Source organism: Leopardus geoffroyi, chromosome B3 (assembly GCF_018350155.1).
Source record: "Leopardus geoffroyi isolate Oge1 chromosome B3, O.geoffroyi_Oge1_pat1.0, whole genome shotgun sequence".
NCBI lineage: Eukaryota > Metazoa > Chordata > Mammalia > Carnivora > Felidae > Leopardus > Leopardus geoffroyi.
Window position 1 is genome coordinate 147,461,790 of NC_059337.1, and position 20,919 is coordinate 147,482,708.

The 20,919-nt window shown below is 44.8% G+C and overlaps 1 gene segment (V, D, J or C); it reads right to left on the reverse strand.

The window, feature by feature from the left end:
* Positions 1–6,352: 6,352 nt before the first annotated feature.
* LOC123584392 lies at positions 6,353–20,341 on the reverse strand. The segment is given in 3 exon segments: positions 6,353–6,364; positions 19,791–20,101; positions 20,203–20,341. Coding segments are annotated over 3 exon segments (363 nt in total).
* Between the last annotated feature and the right edge of the window lie 578 nt (positions 20,342–20,919).

Consider the following 20,919-nt stretch of genomic DNA (forward strand, 5'->3'; position numbering starts at 1 on the left):
TGTTTGCACAGCCTTCTTGTCCCTGTGTTCCTTATTCTGGTGCTAACGATGGTTCTTCCCTCTTGGTTCACGGGAGGGAGATTTATATCCTTTTGTCAAGGGACGATGGCGAGTCTGAGTGTACTTGGACTCTTTCTCAAGTGACTTTCATCCAAATAAGCAGTGTGACAAGATGACATAGTTTGAGGTGGCATATGTATTCTTCACATTACCATGGGGAATGCTTATGTTAGGGGTGACCATCATTGCCTGGCTCCTGATTTGACAGGAAAGCCTTCAGCATTTTACCGTTCAATATGCTGTCAGGTGTGGGCTTTTCATAGTGGCCATGATCATGTGGAGGTAATTTCCTTCAGTTCCTTTTTAATTGGGTTCTTTTTAAATGATGAACATGTGTTGAATTTTGTCTAATGTTTTTTTGAATCAATCAATGATGGCTTTGATTCAATCATTCCCTCTGGTAATGGAGGACATCACATTTATGCATCTGTGTATGTTGAAGGATCCTTGCATCATCCCTGGAGTGAATCACCCTGGATTACGTTGTATGATCCTCTCAATGTTCTGTTGAATTCAGTATGCTCAGATTTTGTGAAGGAATTTTGCATGTATGTTCATTTGAGATAGTGACCTGTAGTTTCCCTTCTTGTAGTGTCCTTCTTTGGTTTGGTGTGAGAGCAATGCTGTCCTCACAAAATACATTTGGGAGTGCTGTTTTTTTATCAGTGTTTTGTAATAGTTTGAGAAATATAGGCATTAATTCCTCTTTAAATACTTAGTAGAAGTTTTAATAAAGCCATGGACTCCTATGCAGATTTCTTGGAGGGTGAGGTTTTAGATAGAGAAATCTTATTAATTTTTCTTTTGTTCATTTTGTATTTTTCCATGAAACAGTCTTGGTGGACTACATTATGGCATAAAATGTATAATTTGTTCTTGGTGATCTAATTGTTGGCCTATAAATACCTAAGTTTTTCTTTAATGATCTTTTCGATGTCTTTAGTTCAGTTATGTCTCCTCTTTCAATTCTGATGGCATTTGTTTGAGTCTTCCGTATTTCCCCAGGCTACCTATTTGTTTCAAATTTTACTTACTTTTCCAAACACAAATTTTTATGTAATTGATTTGTTTTCTGTATTTGTGGTAGTTTCTATTTTCTGTCTGCTTTATCTTTTTATGTTATATTCATGTTTATCTTGTTATGTCAATAAAAATGCCAATGAGTTTTTTAAGGAACCTGAAAAATATACAATTCATATGAAAGCACACAACACATGGAAGCAACAAAACAATCATGACGTCGAGAGAACCTGGAGACATCACACTTCTCTCTTTCTAAAGATATTGCAGAGGTACGTTAACCACAACAGTGTGCTGCTGGCATCAAATGAGATATTTAGGCCAGTGGAGCTCATTACGGAGCCCAGAAGTAGACGTTTGCAGATGCAGTCAGCAAATCCTCCACGAGATTTCCAACAATGCACAGTGGGGGGAGGATAGTGTCTCTTAAACATGGTGTTGACTAGGGGCACCTGTGTGGCCCGTTAAGTTAAGCATCCCACTTCCACTCAGGTCATGATCTCACGGTTTGTGGGTTCGAGCCTCACATCAGGCTCCTGCTGACAGCTCAGGGCCTGGATTCTGTTTCTGCCTCTATCTCTGTGCCTCCCTACTCATGATCTGTCTCTCTCCCTCAAAAACAAAGTAAAAATTAAAAAATAGTACTGATATATAGATGCAAACTAATAACATTTGGCCATAATCTTGCTTCATACATATACGTCGACAGAAAAAAATCTCAAAATGGATGAAGAATTAAGAAGAACACTTGAACCTAAATGCCTTCAAAGAAAACATGAAAGATAAACGTGATGACATTCACTTGAGAATGATTGATTTGATATAAAAGCAAAGTCACAGAGAACAAAGCAGGCAAGGGGGACTACACCATACTAGAAAAGGGGCAAGCAAATATCTGCAGAGCTAGAAGGCAGTCTATGGGAGGGTAGACATAACAATAAAAAATATGGAAAAGGGGTTAATATCCAAAATGCAGGAGGGACGATAAGGTGTTCTCATTTCCCTGCCATCAGACCACACCTCAAGCTTCCCCCTTTCCCTAATGGAGACCCACCTCCATTCAAAGTGCTCCTCAGAGGATGAGTCTTAAAGATGTGCCCACTAGTGTCTGGGCCTCACATGCACAAGAGGATGGATTGCCCCCAGTGCAGAGCCTATGCTCAGGGGGCCTGAGAAAGGAACTGCCCCCACCCATCAGTAGCCAGATGCCCTGTCTTGCTGCAGAGGGACGACCTGACCCTGTGATAGACTCTGTTACCGCAGGGTGTTCTTGGTTTACTTCCTCACCATGTAACACCCCAATCTTGTGAGTAAAGAAAGAACAAAATTTGATTCAGAAGGCAAAGCTACTGATTTGTACAATGTAGGAACCATAAAGTCTTTTGTCATCTATTACACCTCCCCCCATCTTTTGTCCCTAACCGCCATGAGTACCAGAGGACAGAGGACCTTTTTTCCAGCCCGCCTATAATTGCTGCCCTATTATACGCAACTGATCTTTCTGCGAAAATTGCTAACAGTCACTCTCCAGCCCAAACCGTGAGGAGACTGCCACTGTCTCTCCAGCGACTGACAGAGCTCACAAGGCTGTCAAATACACAGCCAAGATCAGAGGTCCCTGTCCTTTCCTTCACTTTAGAAGCTTGCCTTTTTCCCTGACTTGGACTATTGTTTATCATGTAAGTTCCTCACAATGGGAAAAGACAGGTGGACAGATAATGATTAGATGGGGTGTACATTGGGTTTGAGTGGGCCTGCTGAGGCCCCTTTCTTCTCTCCTTTGGTCTTGCACCAACCCCATGAGATGGGATAATTAAGAAACTGAGAGACAGTGGGTTCTTCCCAGGCACCCACTAAACCTCTGACTAAATTATTTCCCAGGGCACTACTTGTAAATCTCTCCAAGTTTTGTGTAATATCAGCAGGCCCCAGGGAGTCCCTCTAGCCCCTCCCTGCCCACTGGGGCTCTCTAGATGGATTTGACCAATTGGCTTCCTGTTTGGTTAATGACCGCATGTTTGGTGGATGGACTGATGCTGTCTGACTGGACATGCCAATGCCACGACTGTGGTAAAAAATGTAATGCCTGAAATGGTTCCTGGATTTGCCATTCCATTATGGATTTAGTCAGACCAAAGAGCTCACTTCAGCACATAGACAAACTATGTGCTTGCAAAGCCTTGGGGGTGATAATTAGAATTTCATACCCCACATCATCCTTAATCATCACAGAAGAGGACGATGAGGATATGTGGATTAGGGGAACAGATATGGAACATGAAAAACTAGACACAAAATTCCTTCAGGAAAAATCCACCTGAAAACTGGCCTGGAACATCCAGAATCGTTTTCCTTGGCCCTTAATGAGATTTGGAATGCTCCAAATATCAGGCAGGGACTGACCCCCTTTGCAGTAGTATTTTAGAAAGGAATCCTTAACCTTTCTTTACTGATTGAGTGAACTTTATGATAACTTATATGACCAAGTTGATGCCATGCATAGCCATGTCCAAGAAGTAACTGGTACACTTGGCTCATATCATCCACAGACAATAAGAACATGGCCTCTGCCACTGACTAGCCTTGCCACCCTTTCTACAGAATATGGGACGCTCATCAGGTCTTCAGAGAGCACCCACTGCCACCTCGCTGAGAAAGACCTTATGATGAACTCCTAGCCGACTACACTGCCATCAGAATTAGGGAAAGATTCCTCTGGATTCACGCAAGCTGCACAAAATAGTTCCAGATCGCCATTGTCAAGACCGTGGATGACCATCCCCACGATGACCATTGGTAAGGATTCCCAGAGCCAATTCCCAGGCTCCGGAAGCACATAGTACGTCATGGATCAAAAAACTGCATTTCCACCTAGTTTCATTTTCCGGCTCTTTCCTGTCAGGAAAAAAAAAAAAAACTTTTTAAAATGGAGCCTACCCTTTCCCCCACCATTAAAAGACTGACTACATTTCCTGCTCTCCCTCTGAACCTCTATGACTGTCTGTCTTCAGACTGCATCTGCCCCATTCACCTGTGTAGTTATCTCAGCAGGTCAGACACAGACCCCCACACAGTTTTCCAAGTCCCGTCTACAGTAAATAATCAGCATGACTGTCAAGTGTTTTGACATCAGGATAGCAAGTAAGCCCCCAAAATAGTGTTATCCTGCCAATGCAAGCAGGTGAACGCACCATGTGGATGGACAAATGGAAGGGTGTGGTATCCACAACCAGCACGACAATGTCACTCTGCCTTTCCTTCCACTGCATTGATTGGGACCACAACTTTGATGGAAGCTTCAGGATGGTCCTTTGCTCAGGTGAAGTATTGGGAGAGAATATTTCCCTTTGTATGAAGACAGTCATGATGCTGGGTTCTCTCTCTCGGTGACATAGCAAGGCAACCAGGTGCCAGATGGTCACTAGGTGCTCCAGCATAACCCCAAGGCACAAACACTTTCCAGATCCCAAAATGTTTCATTGGCACTCAGACAACCTGTGCATCAAGTGGCATAGCTCAGCCACTTCCAGGTAAAGCTGCCTAAATGCACAAATCATATGAAAGTAGACCGAAAATCTGGAGTAGTTCAGTCAGGTGACAAAACCCACCTTATACTGGTGAAGGGCTGCAGGCCTCCCATGTCTCACAAACTTTCAGGAATGCATGATAATTGACCAGTGACAGTGACCCTCAATTGCCCAGACCAGTGGGAACTCATGACAGGCTCTACATGAGGTGGTCAGGCTAACATCTTGGCACTGTTTGGGCTGTTAGGAATTCCCAAGGCAGCAGGGTAGAGATGTACAGGCTGAGAGCAGACTGTGGCTGGGACTCCTTGGTCATCGATGCTGAATGGGACATACTGGCTAGCTCAGTCACGACAGAGTCTCCCCTGTGGCCCTTGAGATACCCTCCACTGCCTAGACAGTCTTGGGAATGTGAGCCATCTTATGGACAGCTGGGCATTTACATTTCAGTAGTCAACTGTAAAGTGCCACCTGTTAGGAGGGGGCTTTAATGCCCGTCAAGTGGGCAGACTGAAAGGAGAAATGGTGTGTTTAATGCTCCCCCTCCTTCAGTAAATCTTGAATTATGGGGTGCAATTATTCAGTCCTCTATTGCACACAATATTGATGTGCATATACTGTCTTAATTGGATGTGTGGTGCGGTGCTATTTGCAGTCCTACAGACTCCTGATATGTAGCTCCCCCCAGGAAAGCCAGGCACTGGGTTTGTTCCCACTGGCTTTGATGGCATGTGAGGGCATCCACACCATTAAGAAGACAATGCAGGGCCAAAGGGGCCACCGTTGCTAAAAGAGATTCAGTAAAGACTCTTCCAATAGTGACATCAAAGGGATGTTGAGACCCTTCTACTATCCCTCCCTTTATACCTGGTAAACTAAAGGGCACCACACTTATATTTGGAGGGGTTCCTGGGAAGCACTGTACCTTGCTTCAGGGTCAATGAGAGAAATAAAGTGTTGTCTGTGTCTGTGTCCTACAGGGTAATTACAGAATATACAGGCAGTTGTCCCAGGAGGAAGGACATACTCCACAAACCTCGGGGTCCCTAGGCAGGGGCCTTGGCATCTCCCCACCCACTGGGATCTCAGCTCCCCCCTCCCAGGGCTGTCATGTCCAGAGAAGTGATGGCACCCACCCGAAGGGTAGGAACAGCATTCTCTTGAAGATCCGAAAGAGTCTGATCAAAGTTTCTGACTTGTGTTCAGGCTGTCCTGAGATTAAGTCACTAGGGACCCCTCTTCACAGAGCTGTGCATAAAGAGACGTGTGGGCCTCATCTCTAGGGCAAGAGATCTGGGTTGAAGTTCCACCCCTTGAATGGGGCACTGCTGGGACCCTCTTGTGGGTTCCTATCTATGGAGGTGATGATCCCATCAGCATTTGCAGCAAAGAAGTCTTGGGCTTCTTGAAAATTCTCCTTTTCACATGTGATTATGGCATGCATGCTAATTCCTGCTACACTAAAGCTGGTATTTCCATGAATTGTATTGGCACAAGGCTTAAAATCAGAGTGTCCTTCAAGAAGAACTCCTTAGATTCTGTTGTCAAGTGCCTCTCCTCCAGGTGAAAATGGAAAAGGGCTCATGGGCACATGACATAAGGCAAAAAATAAAAATTAAAACCCACACCCATTGAATTGTCCCCATTCTATCTTAGAGTTGGATTGCATCACCTGGGCTTGACCTCTCCCAGTAGGCCTGTGGTATCATGCCATAAAAATCCAAGTCCGGAGAATCAGAGCTTCTTTCTTCCTATCTCTGTGGGCTCTGGGGCCCTGGGGAACCTGTTCCTCAGAGCCTTCCCCTTTTTATTTGGTCTGTGTCTCCTGCTCGGTGCCTCGGTGTGATTGTGATAGCCTTTTGATACAGTGAAAAGACTGGAAGCTCCGTAGGTTGTCTCTAAGTAAACAGGCCGTTGATACCTTGAGCTTTTCAGTGATTTATGAATCTGGGGGACTTGGGCCAATCCAGACAGCTGTAGTATGTAAAGTGCTTAAAGCAACAGCTTGGAGCCAATTGTGAAGACCCACTAGAGCCAATCAATGTCCTTGTCTCCCTCCCTTTGGACAAATGATTCCAGGAAACCTTGCATTTTCATGATGGTGTAGTGCCTGTCACCATTTCTCTCTTTCACACTGGTCCGTGGATAGTGTAGTGGTGTAGTGGTCTTGACAGGGAGGACCTGGGATAGAAGTTAGCTCCTCCCAGACACGTGTGCTGAGGCCTCCCACACTGAGGTGTCCCCGACAACACCTGTTAAATAGGGAGCCATTGTCAGCAGCAGTGAGGAATGCAGCCAGTAGGGGGAGGTTGCCTTGGTCGTGTCCTCAGCCCAGGGAGACATGATGCTCCTGGTTGAGTTGCCTCTGTCACTAGGTAGGCATGGCTAAGCAAACACAACACCAGGGTACTGGCTGCAACACAGTGGACCCAGCAGCTGGCGTCTTCATCGACACTAATCTAGGGATATGGTCTTCGGTGTCCAGCAATATCTCACTTGGAGTTGAGTAGGGAATACACACCTCTGGAACCCCAGGATGGTGCCTGATTGTTGGTCTCTGCAGGGAGTCTGACCTTTTCTGGCACTGGTAACGTAGGGTGGGGGTTTCTGGCAACACCTGGCATCAGCCCAAAGCAAAGCTACAGACCACCAGCAAGCTCCAGCTCCTTCCCAGAGCAGCTGAGAAGTGGGAGTGAGGAACGAGTGAGCCATTCTCAGTGCTAACACATTGTTGGAGGGTACCACCTAGACCCCCAATCCCATCCCTGGGGACAAATGAGTTGGGGACCCCAGCTGTTGTACAAAATTAAGAACATGTAGACTGTATCCTGCTGAAGGAATAGGCAAAAGCCATTGCTCAGGGGGTGGACAGGCGGCTCCCTAGGCATCTGAGCTCTGGCTTTGGATACATGAGATGCATGGGGCCCTCCGTACTCAAGGTGGGGTTTCAGTGCACCCCCAACAAAGGAAATGGAGGCACAGGATTTATGACTCACAGGGCCCAGAAGCAAAGTACACAAGGACCTTGGGAAGGGCAGGCCTCCTTCCCACAGTCCCAGTGATCAGGACATAGAAAACAGGGTAGCAAGTACCTGGTTACTTGAGAATGGATGGGGCTGAAGTCCCTAACTTTTCACAGGCTCACCTCTGTGTGGTTATTCGAGAAGGCTCTCAGAAAACCCAAGTGGGAATCTGAGGCAGATCCTTATCTAAGGTTAAACTCACTGAAAAGTAGGCAAGAGAAAGAGAGCAGGGATTCACATTCATCGGGCTCCAACTGGATGCCAGACTCATCCATAGGCACTTGTGCCTGCCTTTCTGATTCATTTCATTTGGTGCTCCTTTAAACCTTATGGTCTCAGTCTCCCACATTTGGAAATTTTGTCTCCAGAGAGGCACAGCTTGTGCTAGGTGGAACCTAATGCCAGTCCCCTTCCCTCACAGCCCACAGACACCCCAGTGTGGAACAGGCAGTGTGGGTGGGTGGTAGCCCTCCATTATCCTGAACCCACATTGGGACTGGGGGAAGACAGATTACCTGGAGAATGAGAAAATGTTCAGTGTGCAACCGCACAGTTTTGGAGACAACTCATGAATTTGTCCCTGAAAGAGCTTGTGTGAACGTCTCTTAATTCTGGAAGCATATACCTCAGTTCAAGGCCCAGATGCTGACTCAGGTCCTCTGCACATAATCTCGGGCTCAGTTTGGGCTCTTGGAAGCTTAGATATATACGTAGAGGCCACAAGCATACAGTTTTTAAGTTTTATTTCAGCGTTCTGGTCAGTGAGCCATGAGAGATGTGTGTCAGAGACTGATGTGCCTGTGGACTCCTGTGTCTCCTGCAGACCCCCGAAACGTGGATGTCAGCTCTGCAGCCTCATTACTGTATTTTCACACATGTGCCAGTTGGATTGTCTGTAGTTGTTCAGCAGTCAGGAGGCTAATTAGATTGTCGTCAGCAACAATCAGTCCCTTAAGTTTCTCGGGGTTGATAATTTGACATTTGTGGCGACACCACAAGGAATGCAGCTATTATGGCTTAAATGGGACCAAAAACCGCTCTGAGATATACCAGGGATTCATGAGTTTGCCTGACTGGCCCCATTCTTCTTGGAGGGGTTCACTGTCTGTGCTCCCACCAGTGCCTCATCCAGTGCACCATGGAGGATCCCAGCTTATGTGGCAATGGCAGTTCCTGTTATTGTCGCACGACCCTCTGTGACTGCGTTTCACCGGGATACAGTCATAGTTCAGCTGAGCCACACTGCGACTGCAGTAGGTATCCTGACAGATGTTTCCAGGAGCACATGACATACCAGTTTTCACATGACCAATATCGGTTGCGCTATGACATGAATCCAGCCGCAAACACCAGAACCCTGAGATCTCAGATGGATGGAATCCAACATGCTCTTGCAGCTGAGGGAGATGTGTGACAATCCTACACTGCAGCCTTCCACACGGCACGTCTGTGTGGGAGCAGGGTTCAGCGTTGAATTCCCCGGGATATTCTGCAGTGTCCATGTCGGCTGCTTTTTTGATTTATGGCATAGCAGACATCTTCACCTTTCCAGAAGTTCTGCAAAGATTTCTTGACAGTGCATAGTGCGGTCAGTGAATTTCCCATGATAGCAGCAGCCCTCTTCAGTGCACGGGGTTCCATCTTGCATACGGAAGTCATCAGGGCCCGACAAGGACACCCCACGGCCGGACTCTGGAAGATCACATATATTTTGGATTGGCCTGCCAAGTGTCCCAGCATCGAAATCGGTGCAGTTTGTATAGCATCTGCCTGTATTACATTTGTCCCCAGGGGTTAAAATACAATCACTCATACAGCATAGATTGCTATAGCACTGCTCGAAGGAGCTGCAGTCACAATGCTTGCCTGGGTCAGCCAAGTAGTTTCCGAAATGATTGTGGGTCAGGCTGTTATTTCAATGCACCACTTAGATGTTGAAGAGGCACTTGCCTAATCCGCCACTGATTATGTAGTGCGTATGAATGAAGGAACACTTCCTGAAAGCTTCAGGTATACGAGAGAATTGGGTCCTAATGCAGTTGGACCTTTTCTGGCAAGCATATTCATCAGTGTCAACCCACAAACCAATATTTTTTGCAATCTGATGTGTTGCTATGACAGACATGAGTAAATAATGTCTGCCTAAATAACCCATCATGATAGGGCTTTGTGGATGGCATATACTACATACAACTGGACTGAAATTAACTTCATGGGATCCACTGCGAATCACAAGTAAGGATGAATGTGGTTTAAGAATTCGAAAACCCTTGGACTCATAGTATCGAAAAAAAAGGACTCCGATGCAACACATATTTGCCGATGTTAGCTGGATCTCTCTCATTATAAATTATCATGAAACCAATATAGTAACTTACATGAATCCCATGAAACAATGAGTCAATTAAGCTAACTAGCCTTATTAGGAATTGGGCACATTTTGACACGTGGTTGAACACACTATATATTGTTTAGGGTCTGAGAGCAAAATTCCGTGATGGGATGACTACAATTTACTAGAGATCCTGAGCACTACACTGGCATTTGCTTGAGGAACGGGGTGTTCCCTATGCTCCTTATATCCCAGGTTATAAGTAGGTCCCATTGCATTGGTGTCTGCCACTCTCTGAGAAACAATGTGTTCAAATGTTGCGAATCACTGAGGTGTCTGATTTCATAGGCAATGCCATCCAACTTCATGATACCTTCAAGGCCCTGATAGCACATGTCCATGGTAACCATGGAAAGAGGAATCTCCTCCAGATAGCCGAGGTAGTAACAGTCTGGAGGCATGGAGGGGTAGTCCATCTGCATGGCTCCCTGATCATCCTGAGTCATCATCAGCCGATGATGTATGGACCAAAATGATGTATTTATGGACCAAAATGATGATGTATGGACCATCAGATGTATGGACCAAAAGGGTTTCTTGCGCTGCATGTGGGTAACGTGTCTCTTGTCCCCAAAACACAGGCTACAGGACAGCCAGCCAGGCATCTGAATGCCCTTGCCGTTGTGCAGCTCCTTCTTGGTAATTAACACCTCAAGGAGATGTAGCGCCATGAGGGACGACCTTGAGAACCCTGGACAGGAGATAGCACTGCCCAGAGTGCAAACTTAAAGAGGGACGCCCTCAGCGTGATCTGGCCCTCTGCCAGCCTCATGCCCCTGCTCAGGGACATCTGCCAGTGAGAGTGGATAAATGGAGGATCCTCAGCAAAGTGAGGTCTAGGCCATCTGACAGAACAGAGGGCTGAGCCAAGTGGCCAGCACCCTGCACCTGGAAGCCAATTGTGGGGTTAGGTAACAGTCCCAGGGTGTGGCATTGGGTGACCCTGCACAACAGTTCAGCTGGGGTGGATGTGGGAGAAGCAGGTGAGCCAGTTCAAGCATGCTTACATGGACATAGTAAGGACTTGGACCCGGACACATGGCTCTATTCAACACATTCCATCTTTCCTCCAGCTAGTGAATATGGGATATGAAATTTTAACACCCTGAACTTCTCTACCAATTCCATGTCCTGTGGCACTGCTGGGTCACTTTCTCTGGACGACTGCTTGTCCTCATTATGGAGACCAATGCTTCCCACTTCCTTGGGATGCGGAGGTGGACATTGTCGATTTTACCTTTATAGGTGACTAAAAAAATAGCTTTGTCGTTTTTCATGTCTCATTCTGGTTAGACATTAGTTTTCAAGCCATTTGATCCTTTGGTTTTTGGTTTGAAGCTTCCTCTGAGTTTACTGAGGAAACAATTCCCAGTATTCTGTCATGATTGGTGAAGTACAAGGTTGTATTTTATTTATTTTTTATTCCAGCTGGGGAGAACAGAAAGTGCTGCTGACCATGTGTGAGCCCCAGGGGTTTTCCACTCTAATCCCTTATTGGGGTTCTTCCCTGGCCTCTGGCAGTCTCCTGCCATGCATGTGTGGTTCCCTCCTCAGCTGGAGATGCCAGGGAGTTGAGGTAACTTTGGCAGCTTGCACCATGGAGTCTGCACATGATCAAAAGACGTTATCAACCATGGAACTCCCTTGTTTGATTAAATATGCTCTACTCCTTTAAAACCCCCTGCGTCAGGGAGAAACCTCAGAGTTGGCTTTTGGACAGGAGTCTGCATTCTCACCAGTGGCTGGCCTTGTGCATAAAGCTCAAATTCCTTTCCTACCAAAACTAAAACTTTGAACGTTGACCTTTCCAGCAACAGGCAGCTGAATTCGGGTTTTGATAACAATAAAACAGAGTGGAGTGGCAGTTGCCAGGGGCTGGCAGAGAGGCGCAATGAGGGTTAGATATCAAGGGGTGTGATTTTCTGCTTTGGAAGACGACTAAGTTCTAGAGGTCTTCTCCACAACATTACATGTGTAGTTAACAATATTGTACTGTACGGTTAAAATTTAGTGGAGAGGGTGGATCTCAGTTTCAGTGAGATCTTACCACAATACACGAGTTTTGCTTCTCACACAACGTATGCATGGACACACACTCTGTACTGATAAGTGAAAATAATTTAAAAAAATGTACATACTTTGGATCCTAACCCTGGGGATATGCCATTTACTAATATCTTCTTCCATTCCATAGGTTGCCTTTTAGTTTTGGTTATTGTTTCCTTCACTGTGCAGAAGCTTGCTATTTTGAGGTACTCCCAAGAGTTCATATATGTATGTATTTAATTTTCTTATAATATTTTAAATTTAAATACAAGTGTGTTAACCTACAGTGCAGTATTGATTTCAGGGGTAGAATTTTGTGATTCATCACGTACATATAACACACAGCTCTCATTTCAACAAGTGCCCTTTTTTAGGCCCACCTCCCTTTTAGCCCACCCTACCCCCTTCCCCTTGGTTTGTTCTCTGTATTTAAGAGTCTCTTCTGGTTTCCTATTCTCTGTTTTTATCTTATTTTATTTTGCCTTCCCCTATGTTGTGTTTCTTATATTCCACATATGAATGAAATCATATGCTATTTGGCTTTTTCTTCCTGACTTATTTCACTTAGGTTAATATGTTGTTGTTCCACCCACATTGTTGTAAGTGACAAGATTTCATTCTTTTTGATGGCTGAGTACCATTCCATTGTATATATTTACCACCTCTTCTTTATGCATTCATCTCCTGATGGCTATTTGGGCTCTCCCACAATTTGCTTATTGTTGATAGGGCTGCTGTAAACATTGGGGTCCATGTGCCCCTTCGAATCAGCATTTTGGTATCCTTTGGGTAAATACCTAGTAAAACAATTGCTCGATCACAGGATAGTTCTATTTTTAATTTTTTTCAGGAATCTCCACACTATTTTCCAGAATGGCTGCACCAGCTTGCATTCCCACCATGTTAATTTTAGCCATCCTGACAGGTGTGAGGTGTTATCTCATTGTGGTTTTGATTTATGTTCCCTGACGAGGAGTGACAATGAGCCTCATTACACGTGTCTTTTCGCCATCTGGAAGTCGTCTTTGAAAAATGTCTATTCGTGGCTTCTGGCCATTTCTTTACCAGATTATTTGTTTTTTTCAGTGTCGAGTTTGATAAGTTCTCTATAGATTTTGGATACTAAGCCTTTATCTGATATGCCATTTGCAAATATCTTCTCCTATTTTGTCAGTTGCCTTTTAGTTTTGTTGATTGTGTCTTTGCTGTACAGGAGCTGTTTATCTTGAGGTCGCATAGTTCATTTTTGCTTTTGTTTCCCTTGCATCTGGGACATGTCCAGTAAGAAGTTGTTCTGACCGTGGTCAAAGAGTTTGGTGCCTGTGTTTTCCTCTAGGATTTGGATGGTTTCCTGTCTCACATTTAGGTCTTTCATGCATTTTGAATTTGTTTTTGTGTATATTGTAAGAAAGTGGTCTGGTTCCATTAGAGTTTCCTGTTGCTGTCCAGTTTTCCCAACACCATTTGTTGACGGGACTGTCATTTCTCCATTTGATACTGTTTCCTGTTTTGTCGAAGATTAGTTGACCATTTATGGTTTTTCTGCTCTGTTCCATTAATCTATGTGTCTCTTTTTGTTCCAGGAGCATACTGTCTTGACGACTACAGCATTGTAATATAGCTTGAAATCCAGAATTCTGATGCCTACATTTTTTTTCTTTTTTAGGATCGCTTTGGGTGTTCAAAGTCTTTTGTGGTTCCATGATAATTTTACAATTATTTGTTTTAGCTCTGTGAGGAATGCTTGTATTATTTGACAGAGATATTTCCATTGAATTATTTGCATTGAATGTCTAGATTGCTTTGGACAGTATTGTCATTCAACAATGATTTTTTTTAATCCATGTGCATGGAATATTTTTCCATTTCTTTGTGTCTTCTTCAATTTGTACCATAAATGTCCCAGGTTTTTCAGAGTAAAGCTCTTGTAACTCTTTATTGAGGGTTACTTCTAGGTATCTTATGGTTTTTGGTGTAATTGTAAATGGGATAAATTCCTTGATTTCTCTTTCTCCTGCTTCATTATTGTTGTATCGAAATGCACAAATTCTGTATGTTGATTTTGTATGCTGCAGCTTTACTGGTTTATTGTATCAGTTCTAGTGGGGTTTTTTTTTGGTGGAGTTTTTCAGGTTTTCTGTATGTAGTATAAAATTCAACTCCAAAACTGAGTAATCCTATTAAAAAAATGAGCAGAAGGCATGAATAGACTTTCCAAAATGTAACATACAGATGACCAATAAACACATGGAAAGATGCTCAACATCACTCATCATCAGGGAAATATAAATCAAAACTACAATGAAATATCAACTCACTCCTGTCACAATGACTAAACTCAACTACACAAGGAACAACAGGTGTTTGTGAGGATACAGAGACAGAGGAACACTTTTGCACTGCTTGTGGGAATGGAAACTGGTGCAGCTTGTCTGGAAAACAGCATGGGCGTTCCTCAAAATGCTAAAAATATAACTACCTTATGATTCATCGATTGAACTACTAGGTATTTACCCAAAGGATACAAAAATACTAATTTAAAGGGAATTTCAACTGTATGTTTATAGCAGCCCTATCAAAAACAGCCCAGCTCTGGAAACAGTCCAAGTAAGCATTGACTCAAATGGATAAAGTATATGCGGTATATCTACACACACACACACACACACACACACACACACACACACACACTCATACTCATACACTGGAATGTTTCTCAGCCCTGAAAGGAATGACATTTGCTCTTTGTAATGATATGGATGGAGTTAGAGAGTATTATGCTAACTGAAACAAGTGAGCGAAAGACAAATATATGATTTCATTCATATGTAGAATTTAAGAAACTTCTAATGGGAAATGGGACAGAGAAGAGAGAAGAGCTACACCAAGAAATAAACTTTTTTCAATGTTTTTAAATTTATGTTCAGATAGAATGGGGAGAGGAGCAGAGGAAGCGGGAAGGAGAATCTCAAGCAGTCTCTTTGCTGTCAGTGCAGAAACCAAAATGGGGCTTGATCTCAGGATGCATGAAATCAAGACATGAACCCAAATCAAGAGTCTTAGGCTTAAGCCATGGAACATATAAACCCAACAAAACAGATTCTTACCTATACAAAACAAACTTATGGTTACCAGAGGGAAGGTGGGAGGAGGTTTGGGGAAGTAGGTGATGGGGTTGCAGGGCCGCAGTCATAATGAGCACTGGGCGTTGTATGGAAATGTTGAATCACTATATTTTACACCTGAAAGTAATACTACATTGAATGTTTACTATGTGGAATATGAATAAAATCTCAAATGATGTATTTACAGTGTCTGCAAATGGCCTTGTTAGCATACAGCCCATGAAGAAACATTTATTCCAGAAAATATACTGACAGACGGAAAAGCTAGAATTTTGAGCTAAGGTATGTGCCTTTCCTTCCCCACCCCAGCTCAGCAAATGGAAACTCCAGTGCAAGGAGCTGGGACTATAGGCATGTGCCACTGAGCCTGGCTGCAACCTCCCCTCCAGACTGTTGCAACCAATACCAGGGTTCCTGGTGACCAGCTCCTGTTCAGAGGACTCTTTCCCAGAGAGACAGGATGTCAGTGACCCTAAGCTGTTTGCTGTTGAGGCCAAGCCCCAGCAGGTGCCACTGAGATGTGGGACTCACTAATTTTTTGCAGCCCCACTCCCAGGATGGAAACTCTGCCCTGGGCACAGTCCACTAGGGATGCTGGGAGCCTGGTCGGCCCAGACCTGACTTGTACGGCAGGGGTCTCGTGTCACCAGGACAAGCAAGCCTCAAGGAAGTGCAGCTGCCACTCACCCCTAAACTGAGCCCTTATTTTGTCCCCACCTGCAGCTGCAGAGTTTTGCCCAGGGCAGGGGGGAGCTGGAGCAATCCACTAAACCAAGGTGCCAATCTGTTCCGGTACAACTGACTTCATTTACAGATGAGGGTGAGGAAGTTCTGGGCCTCATGTTGTGGGAGAGTCAGGTGCAGGAGACAGATGGTTTCAGTGGAGTATTCCTAACCTACTCCTCCTCACCTGCAGGAGAGAGCCAGAGCCAGGGACAGTTGAGGGAACGGCTCCTGTCAGAACACATGTGAGATTATGGCCTCAACAACTCCCCATCCAGAGGGGTCCGAGTTTGTAGGGTTTAGTCTGTGGAGAGTTGAAACATCTTGGTTACAACATTTATTTATTTTTATTTATTTTTATTTATTTTATTTTTATATTTTATTTTTTTGTGTATTATTATTTTTTTTAATATATGAAATTTATTGTCAAATTGGTTTCCGTACAACACCCAGTGCTCATCCCAAAAGGTGCCCTCCTCAATATCCATCACCCACCCTCCCCTCCCTCCCACCCCCCATCAACCCTCAGTTTGTTCTCAGTTTTTAACAGTCTTTTATGTTTTGGCTCTCTCCCACTCTAACTTCTTTTTTTTTTCCCCTTCCCTTCCCCCATGGGTTTCTGTTAAGTTTCTTAGGATCCACATAAAAGTGAAACCATATGGTATCTGTCTTTCTCTGTATGGCTTATTTCACTTAGCATCACACTCTCCAGTTCCATCCACGTTGCTACAAAAGGCCATATTTCATTTTTTCTCATTGCCACGTAGTATTCCATTGTGTATATAAACCACAATTTCTTTATCCATTCATCCGTTGATGGACATTTCGGCTCTTTCCATCATTTGGCTATTGTTGAGAGTGCTGCTATAAACATTGGGGTACAAGTGCCCCTATGCATCAGTACTCCTGTATCCCTTGGATAAATTCCTAGCAGTGCTATTGCTGGGTCATAGGGTAGGTCTATTTTTAATTTTCTGAGGAACCTCCACACTGCTTTCCAGAGCGGCTGCACCAATTTGCATTCCCACCAACAGTGCAAGAGGGTTCCCGTTTCTCCACATCCTCTCCAGCATCTCTAGTCTCCTGATTTGTTCATTTTGGCCACTCTGACTGGCATGAGGTGATATCTGAGTGTGGTTTTGATTTGTATTTCCCTGATAAGGAGCGACGTTGGACATCTTTTCATGTGCCTATTGGCCATCCGGATGTCTTCTTTAGAGAAGTGTCGGTTACAACATTTAAAATGTCAACATGACTGGGTTTTAGGTCATTTCTATCTGCAGTAAGGGTATCCTTCATGTCTCCTATGCTTTCCTCAAGCACAGCAAGTATCCTTATGATAGTTTTGAAAAATTCTATTTCCTTTTGAGAGTGTTTAGAAATTCTGTTTGAGGCATATTAGTTATATGTGCTTTAATGATATCCCTGGCAATGACCTTTTATCGTTTTTTCTTTTGGGATGAATTCCTCCATCATGGTGTATGTCTATGTCTCTGCTTTCTTAAGTGTTTTAGAAAATCCTGATTTGTTTTCTCCTTCTAGAGTAGTGTCTTTATTGAGAAGTGTTCAATTGCTGTTGAGGGCTTGACACTTTAGGAAGCATTTGTTGCATATTCTGTGTGCACTGTGCTGTCGTGCATTGGCTGCTCTGTCCCTCAGCTAAGTCCTCTGCAGAGTTTCTCCTTTTCTCCATTGATGAGTCCTTAGACATTGTCCACAATGTTGTGAGTATTAACCAGGTGAGTTTTTTCTGCCTGTTAAAAGAGGCTAAGTCCTATTTCCCCTAGAGGTGAAGCTATGCCTCACTATATGGTCAGTAGACTTGGTGCCTTTGTGGGTATATGTCGTCTCTTGAGGGAGGGGCGAGGTGCTGATCTGGTTTCCAGGCCCTCTTTCTCTAGTAAGGAAGCACCTGAGGAAGGCAAGCGGGGGTATAGCTTGGTGTCAGTGGCTCAGCTTCTACTGGGACGTTCTGTGCTGCTCACTGAATTCTGTCCATGCTGATTGGTGGGAGGTAATATTGGCATCAGCTCCCTGTCTAGTCCCTTGAGTTGGAGTTCCCAGCCTCCCCTGTTCAGGAAGCCCTACCACAGAGAGAACAATCTGTACCTGTGGGTCCCAGGCTTCCATCAGAACCCTGCCTTCACCCTGTCTGTGTCCAAACCATTGGCCCACCTGGTGGCACAGGGCTCTTATGTTTTATATCAGGAGCTCTAGCTGGGTTTGAAAACTCCAAATTATATGAACTCAATATGACCGGGACCCCACTGATCCACTGTGAGAGGGTCTCACTGTGCTGTGCCTGGAGTTAGTTATCCCAGGAGGGCAGTTTCATGAACACTAGGGCCTTGGAGTTCATGGTGAAGAACAACAAGAAGGCAGCGTTCAGTTAGCTGCTCTCAACAGAGGCTCCTATGCTAATGACCAGTGCAGTGCAATGGTGCCTGTTGGCTCTCCTGCCCCACGAGAGGCCATACACCCTTTACGAAATGCACTTTGAGAAGGGAACTGTCTCTCCCCAAGACGCCCAGGGGATTCTCAGACCACAATTCTCCCTGTTGGACTCTGCCCTCCTTCTCCACAGAAGCACAGCTATGCCCACAAGGCTCCATGCCAGTGATGGCATGGACTTCTAAATCTTCAGTCTTTGAACTGCACATTTACAGGAGGTTGACTTGTCATGATTACCTTTATGTGTCATCTTGACTGCATCATGGGTGCCCAGAAGCCCCACTGTTTCTGTGGATGTCTGTGAAGTGTTCCAGAAGAGACTGGCATTTCCATCCGTGGTTTCTGCCTGCTTGGGCATCACCCATTCCATTAAGGGTCTGAATAGAAACTGATGCAGAAGGAGGAGGAAATCCCTCAGTTTTACTTCCCATGTGCCTGTTTGAATTGGAACATTGGTCTCCTCTGGCCCTTGTTCTGTGAGTTACATCATCAGCTCTTCACGTTCTGAGACTAGACACTAGTTCAGAATCAGATGAGAATTATGCCACTGGTTTTCCTGGGTCTCCAGCATGTGAGAGTGGAATGTGGGGCTTATCAATGTATTTAGTCATGGAAACCAAACCTTGCTTTGGTTTCTGTTCCTCGGGAGAATCCTGACTAATACATGGAGATGAATTATCTCTTCTTTAGAGGAATTGGATAAAGCTGTAGCTCATTAAAGTCCTGAGTAGCAAGTGCCAGGAGGTGAGTGTCACACTGTTGGTACAAGTGCTGGGTGAAGATAATGGGGGTCTGGGGGCTCCTGTAGTCCTGGCTGCACAGTGAGTGCATCTGGGACTTCTTTGGGACGCCTGGGTGGCTCAGTCGGTTAAGCAGCCGACTTTGGCTCAGGTCATGATCTCGCGGTCCGTGAGTTCGAGCTCCGCATCAAGCTTAGTGCTGACAGCTCAGAGCCTGGAGCCTGTTTCAGATTCTGTGTCTCCCTCTATCTGACCCTCCCCCGTTCATGCTCTGTTTCTCTCTGTCTCAAAAATAAATAAACGTTAAAAAAATACTTTATAAAAAAAAAGGTTCAGCTGTTGTGCGTCAGGAAATCTGCAATTCACTCATACTGAGGGACAGGAGTAAGCAATGCAAACAACTGTGTCTTTGTAAATGTTAGGGTAGTTTTCCTATGACAATACAGTTGCTAATTCAGAGAGTTAATAGATAAACACAGAACCCTGTGACCAGAGAGGCTCCCTGGAGAAACTGCTGTGTGGAGAGGAAGCCCCAGACCCTGACAGGAAACCTGCCTGCAACCTCCATCTGCACCTGCTCCTGGTAACACAAAGCAGAATTGTGCATAGTGTGCGCCCCCTGGTGGTGCTGATCCCCTCCTGCAGGGAGGTTTGTGTCTGGGCTCCCAGTGAGGTCTCCTCACCGTGTCTCTTGCACAGTAATATGTGGCCGTGTCCTCGGTCTTCAGGTTGTTCATCTGCAGATACAGCGTGTTCTTGGAGTTGTCTCTGGAGATGGTGAATCGGCCCTTCACGGAGTCTGCGTAGCTTGTGCTACTTCCATCATCATAAATATATGCGACCCACTGCAGCCCCTTCCCTGGAGCCTGGCGAACCCAGTTCATGCTGTAGCTACTGAAGGTGAATCCAGAGGCCACACAGGTGAGTCTCAGGGACCCCCCAGGCTTCACCAGGTCTCCCCCAGACTCCACCAGCTGCACGTCACACTGGACACCTGTAGACACAAGACAACTTGGTCAGGCAACTGTCACACATCCACTCTTTCTCAGTCATGTCCACTCACATACACAGTGTCTCTCGATCACCGTGAATTACCTTTTAAAAGAGCAACAAGGAAAACCCAGCCCAGCACAAACTCCATGGTGAGGTGTCTATGTTCTGTGCTGATCGCAGAATGGGAACACCTGGGACTCCCGGGGCTGGGGCTCCTCTCCCAGCTGCAGGGTTGGAGCTGGACTGGTTTAATCAGCACAGGGAGGGCCCTATTTGCATATCCTCTGACTATATATCAAGCTCCAGACTTAGATTTGTTTCAAATTTAAAACCAGTGTTTGAGCGGCACTTCTAGATCACTTCTTGCAGAAGGGACTGAGACAGTATAAACAATTCTCATCTGTGAACACAGTTATGTTTTCATCTGTGTTTGCCATTTTACATGTCTTTCTCCCAGCAGGTCATGTGTGGTATGTTATTTTACTTTTTAGTGAAATTTAATCCTAAATACTTTATTTTGTGCCATATGATTTTAATGTGTGTTTATTTTTGTGTGACAGAGAGAAGGAGAGAGAGATCAGAGAGAGAGAAGGGGACAGAGAATCCCAAGCAGGCTCTGCACAATCATTGCAGACCCTGCCTTAGAATTAAACTCAGGAACCATGATATCATGACCTGAGCCAAAATCAACAGGAGGCACTTGATGGATTGAGCCACACAGGTGCTCCATTTTGTGCCATTTTCAATTGTGTGGTTCTGTTATTTTTTTCATATACTATGTTTTTGATGTGTGGAAATACAACATATTTTTGTATGTTG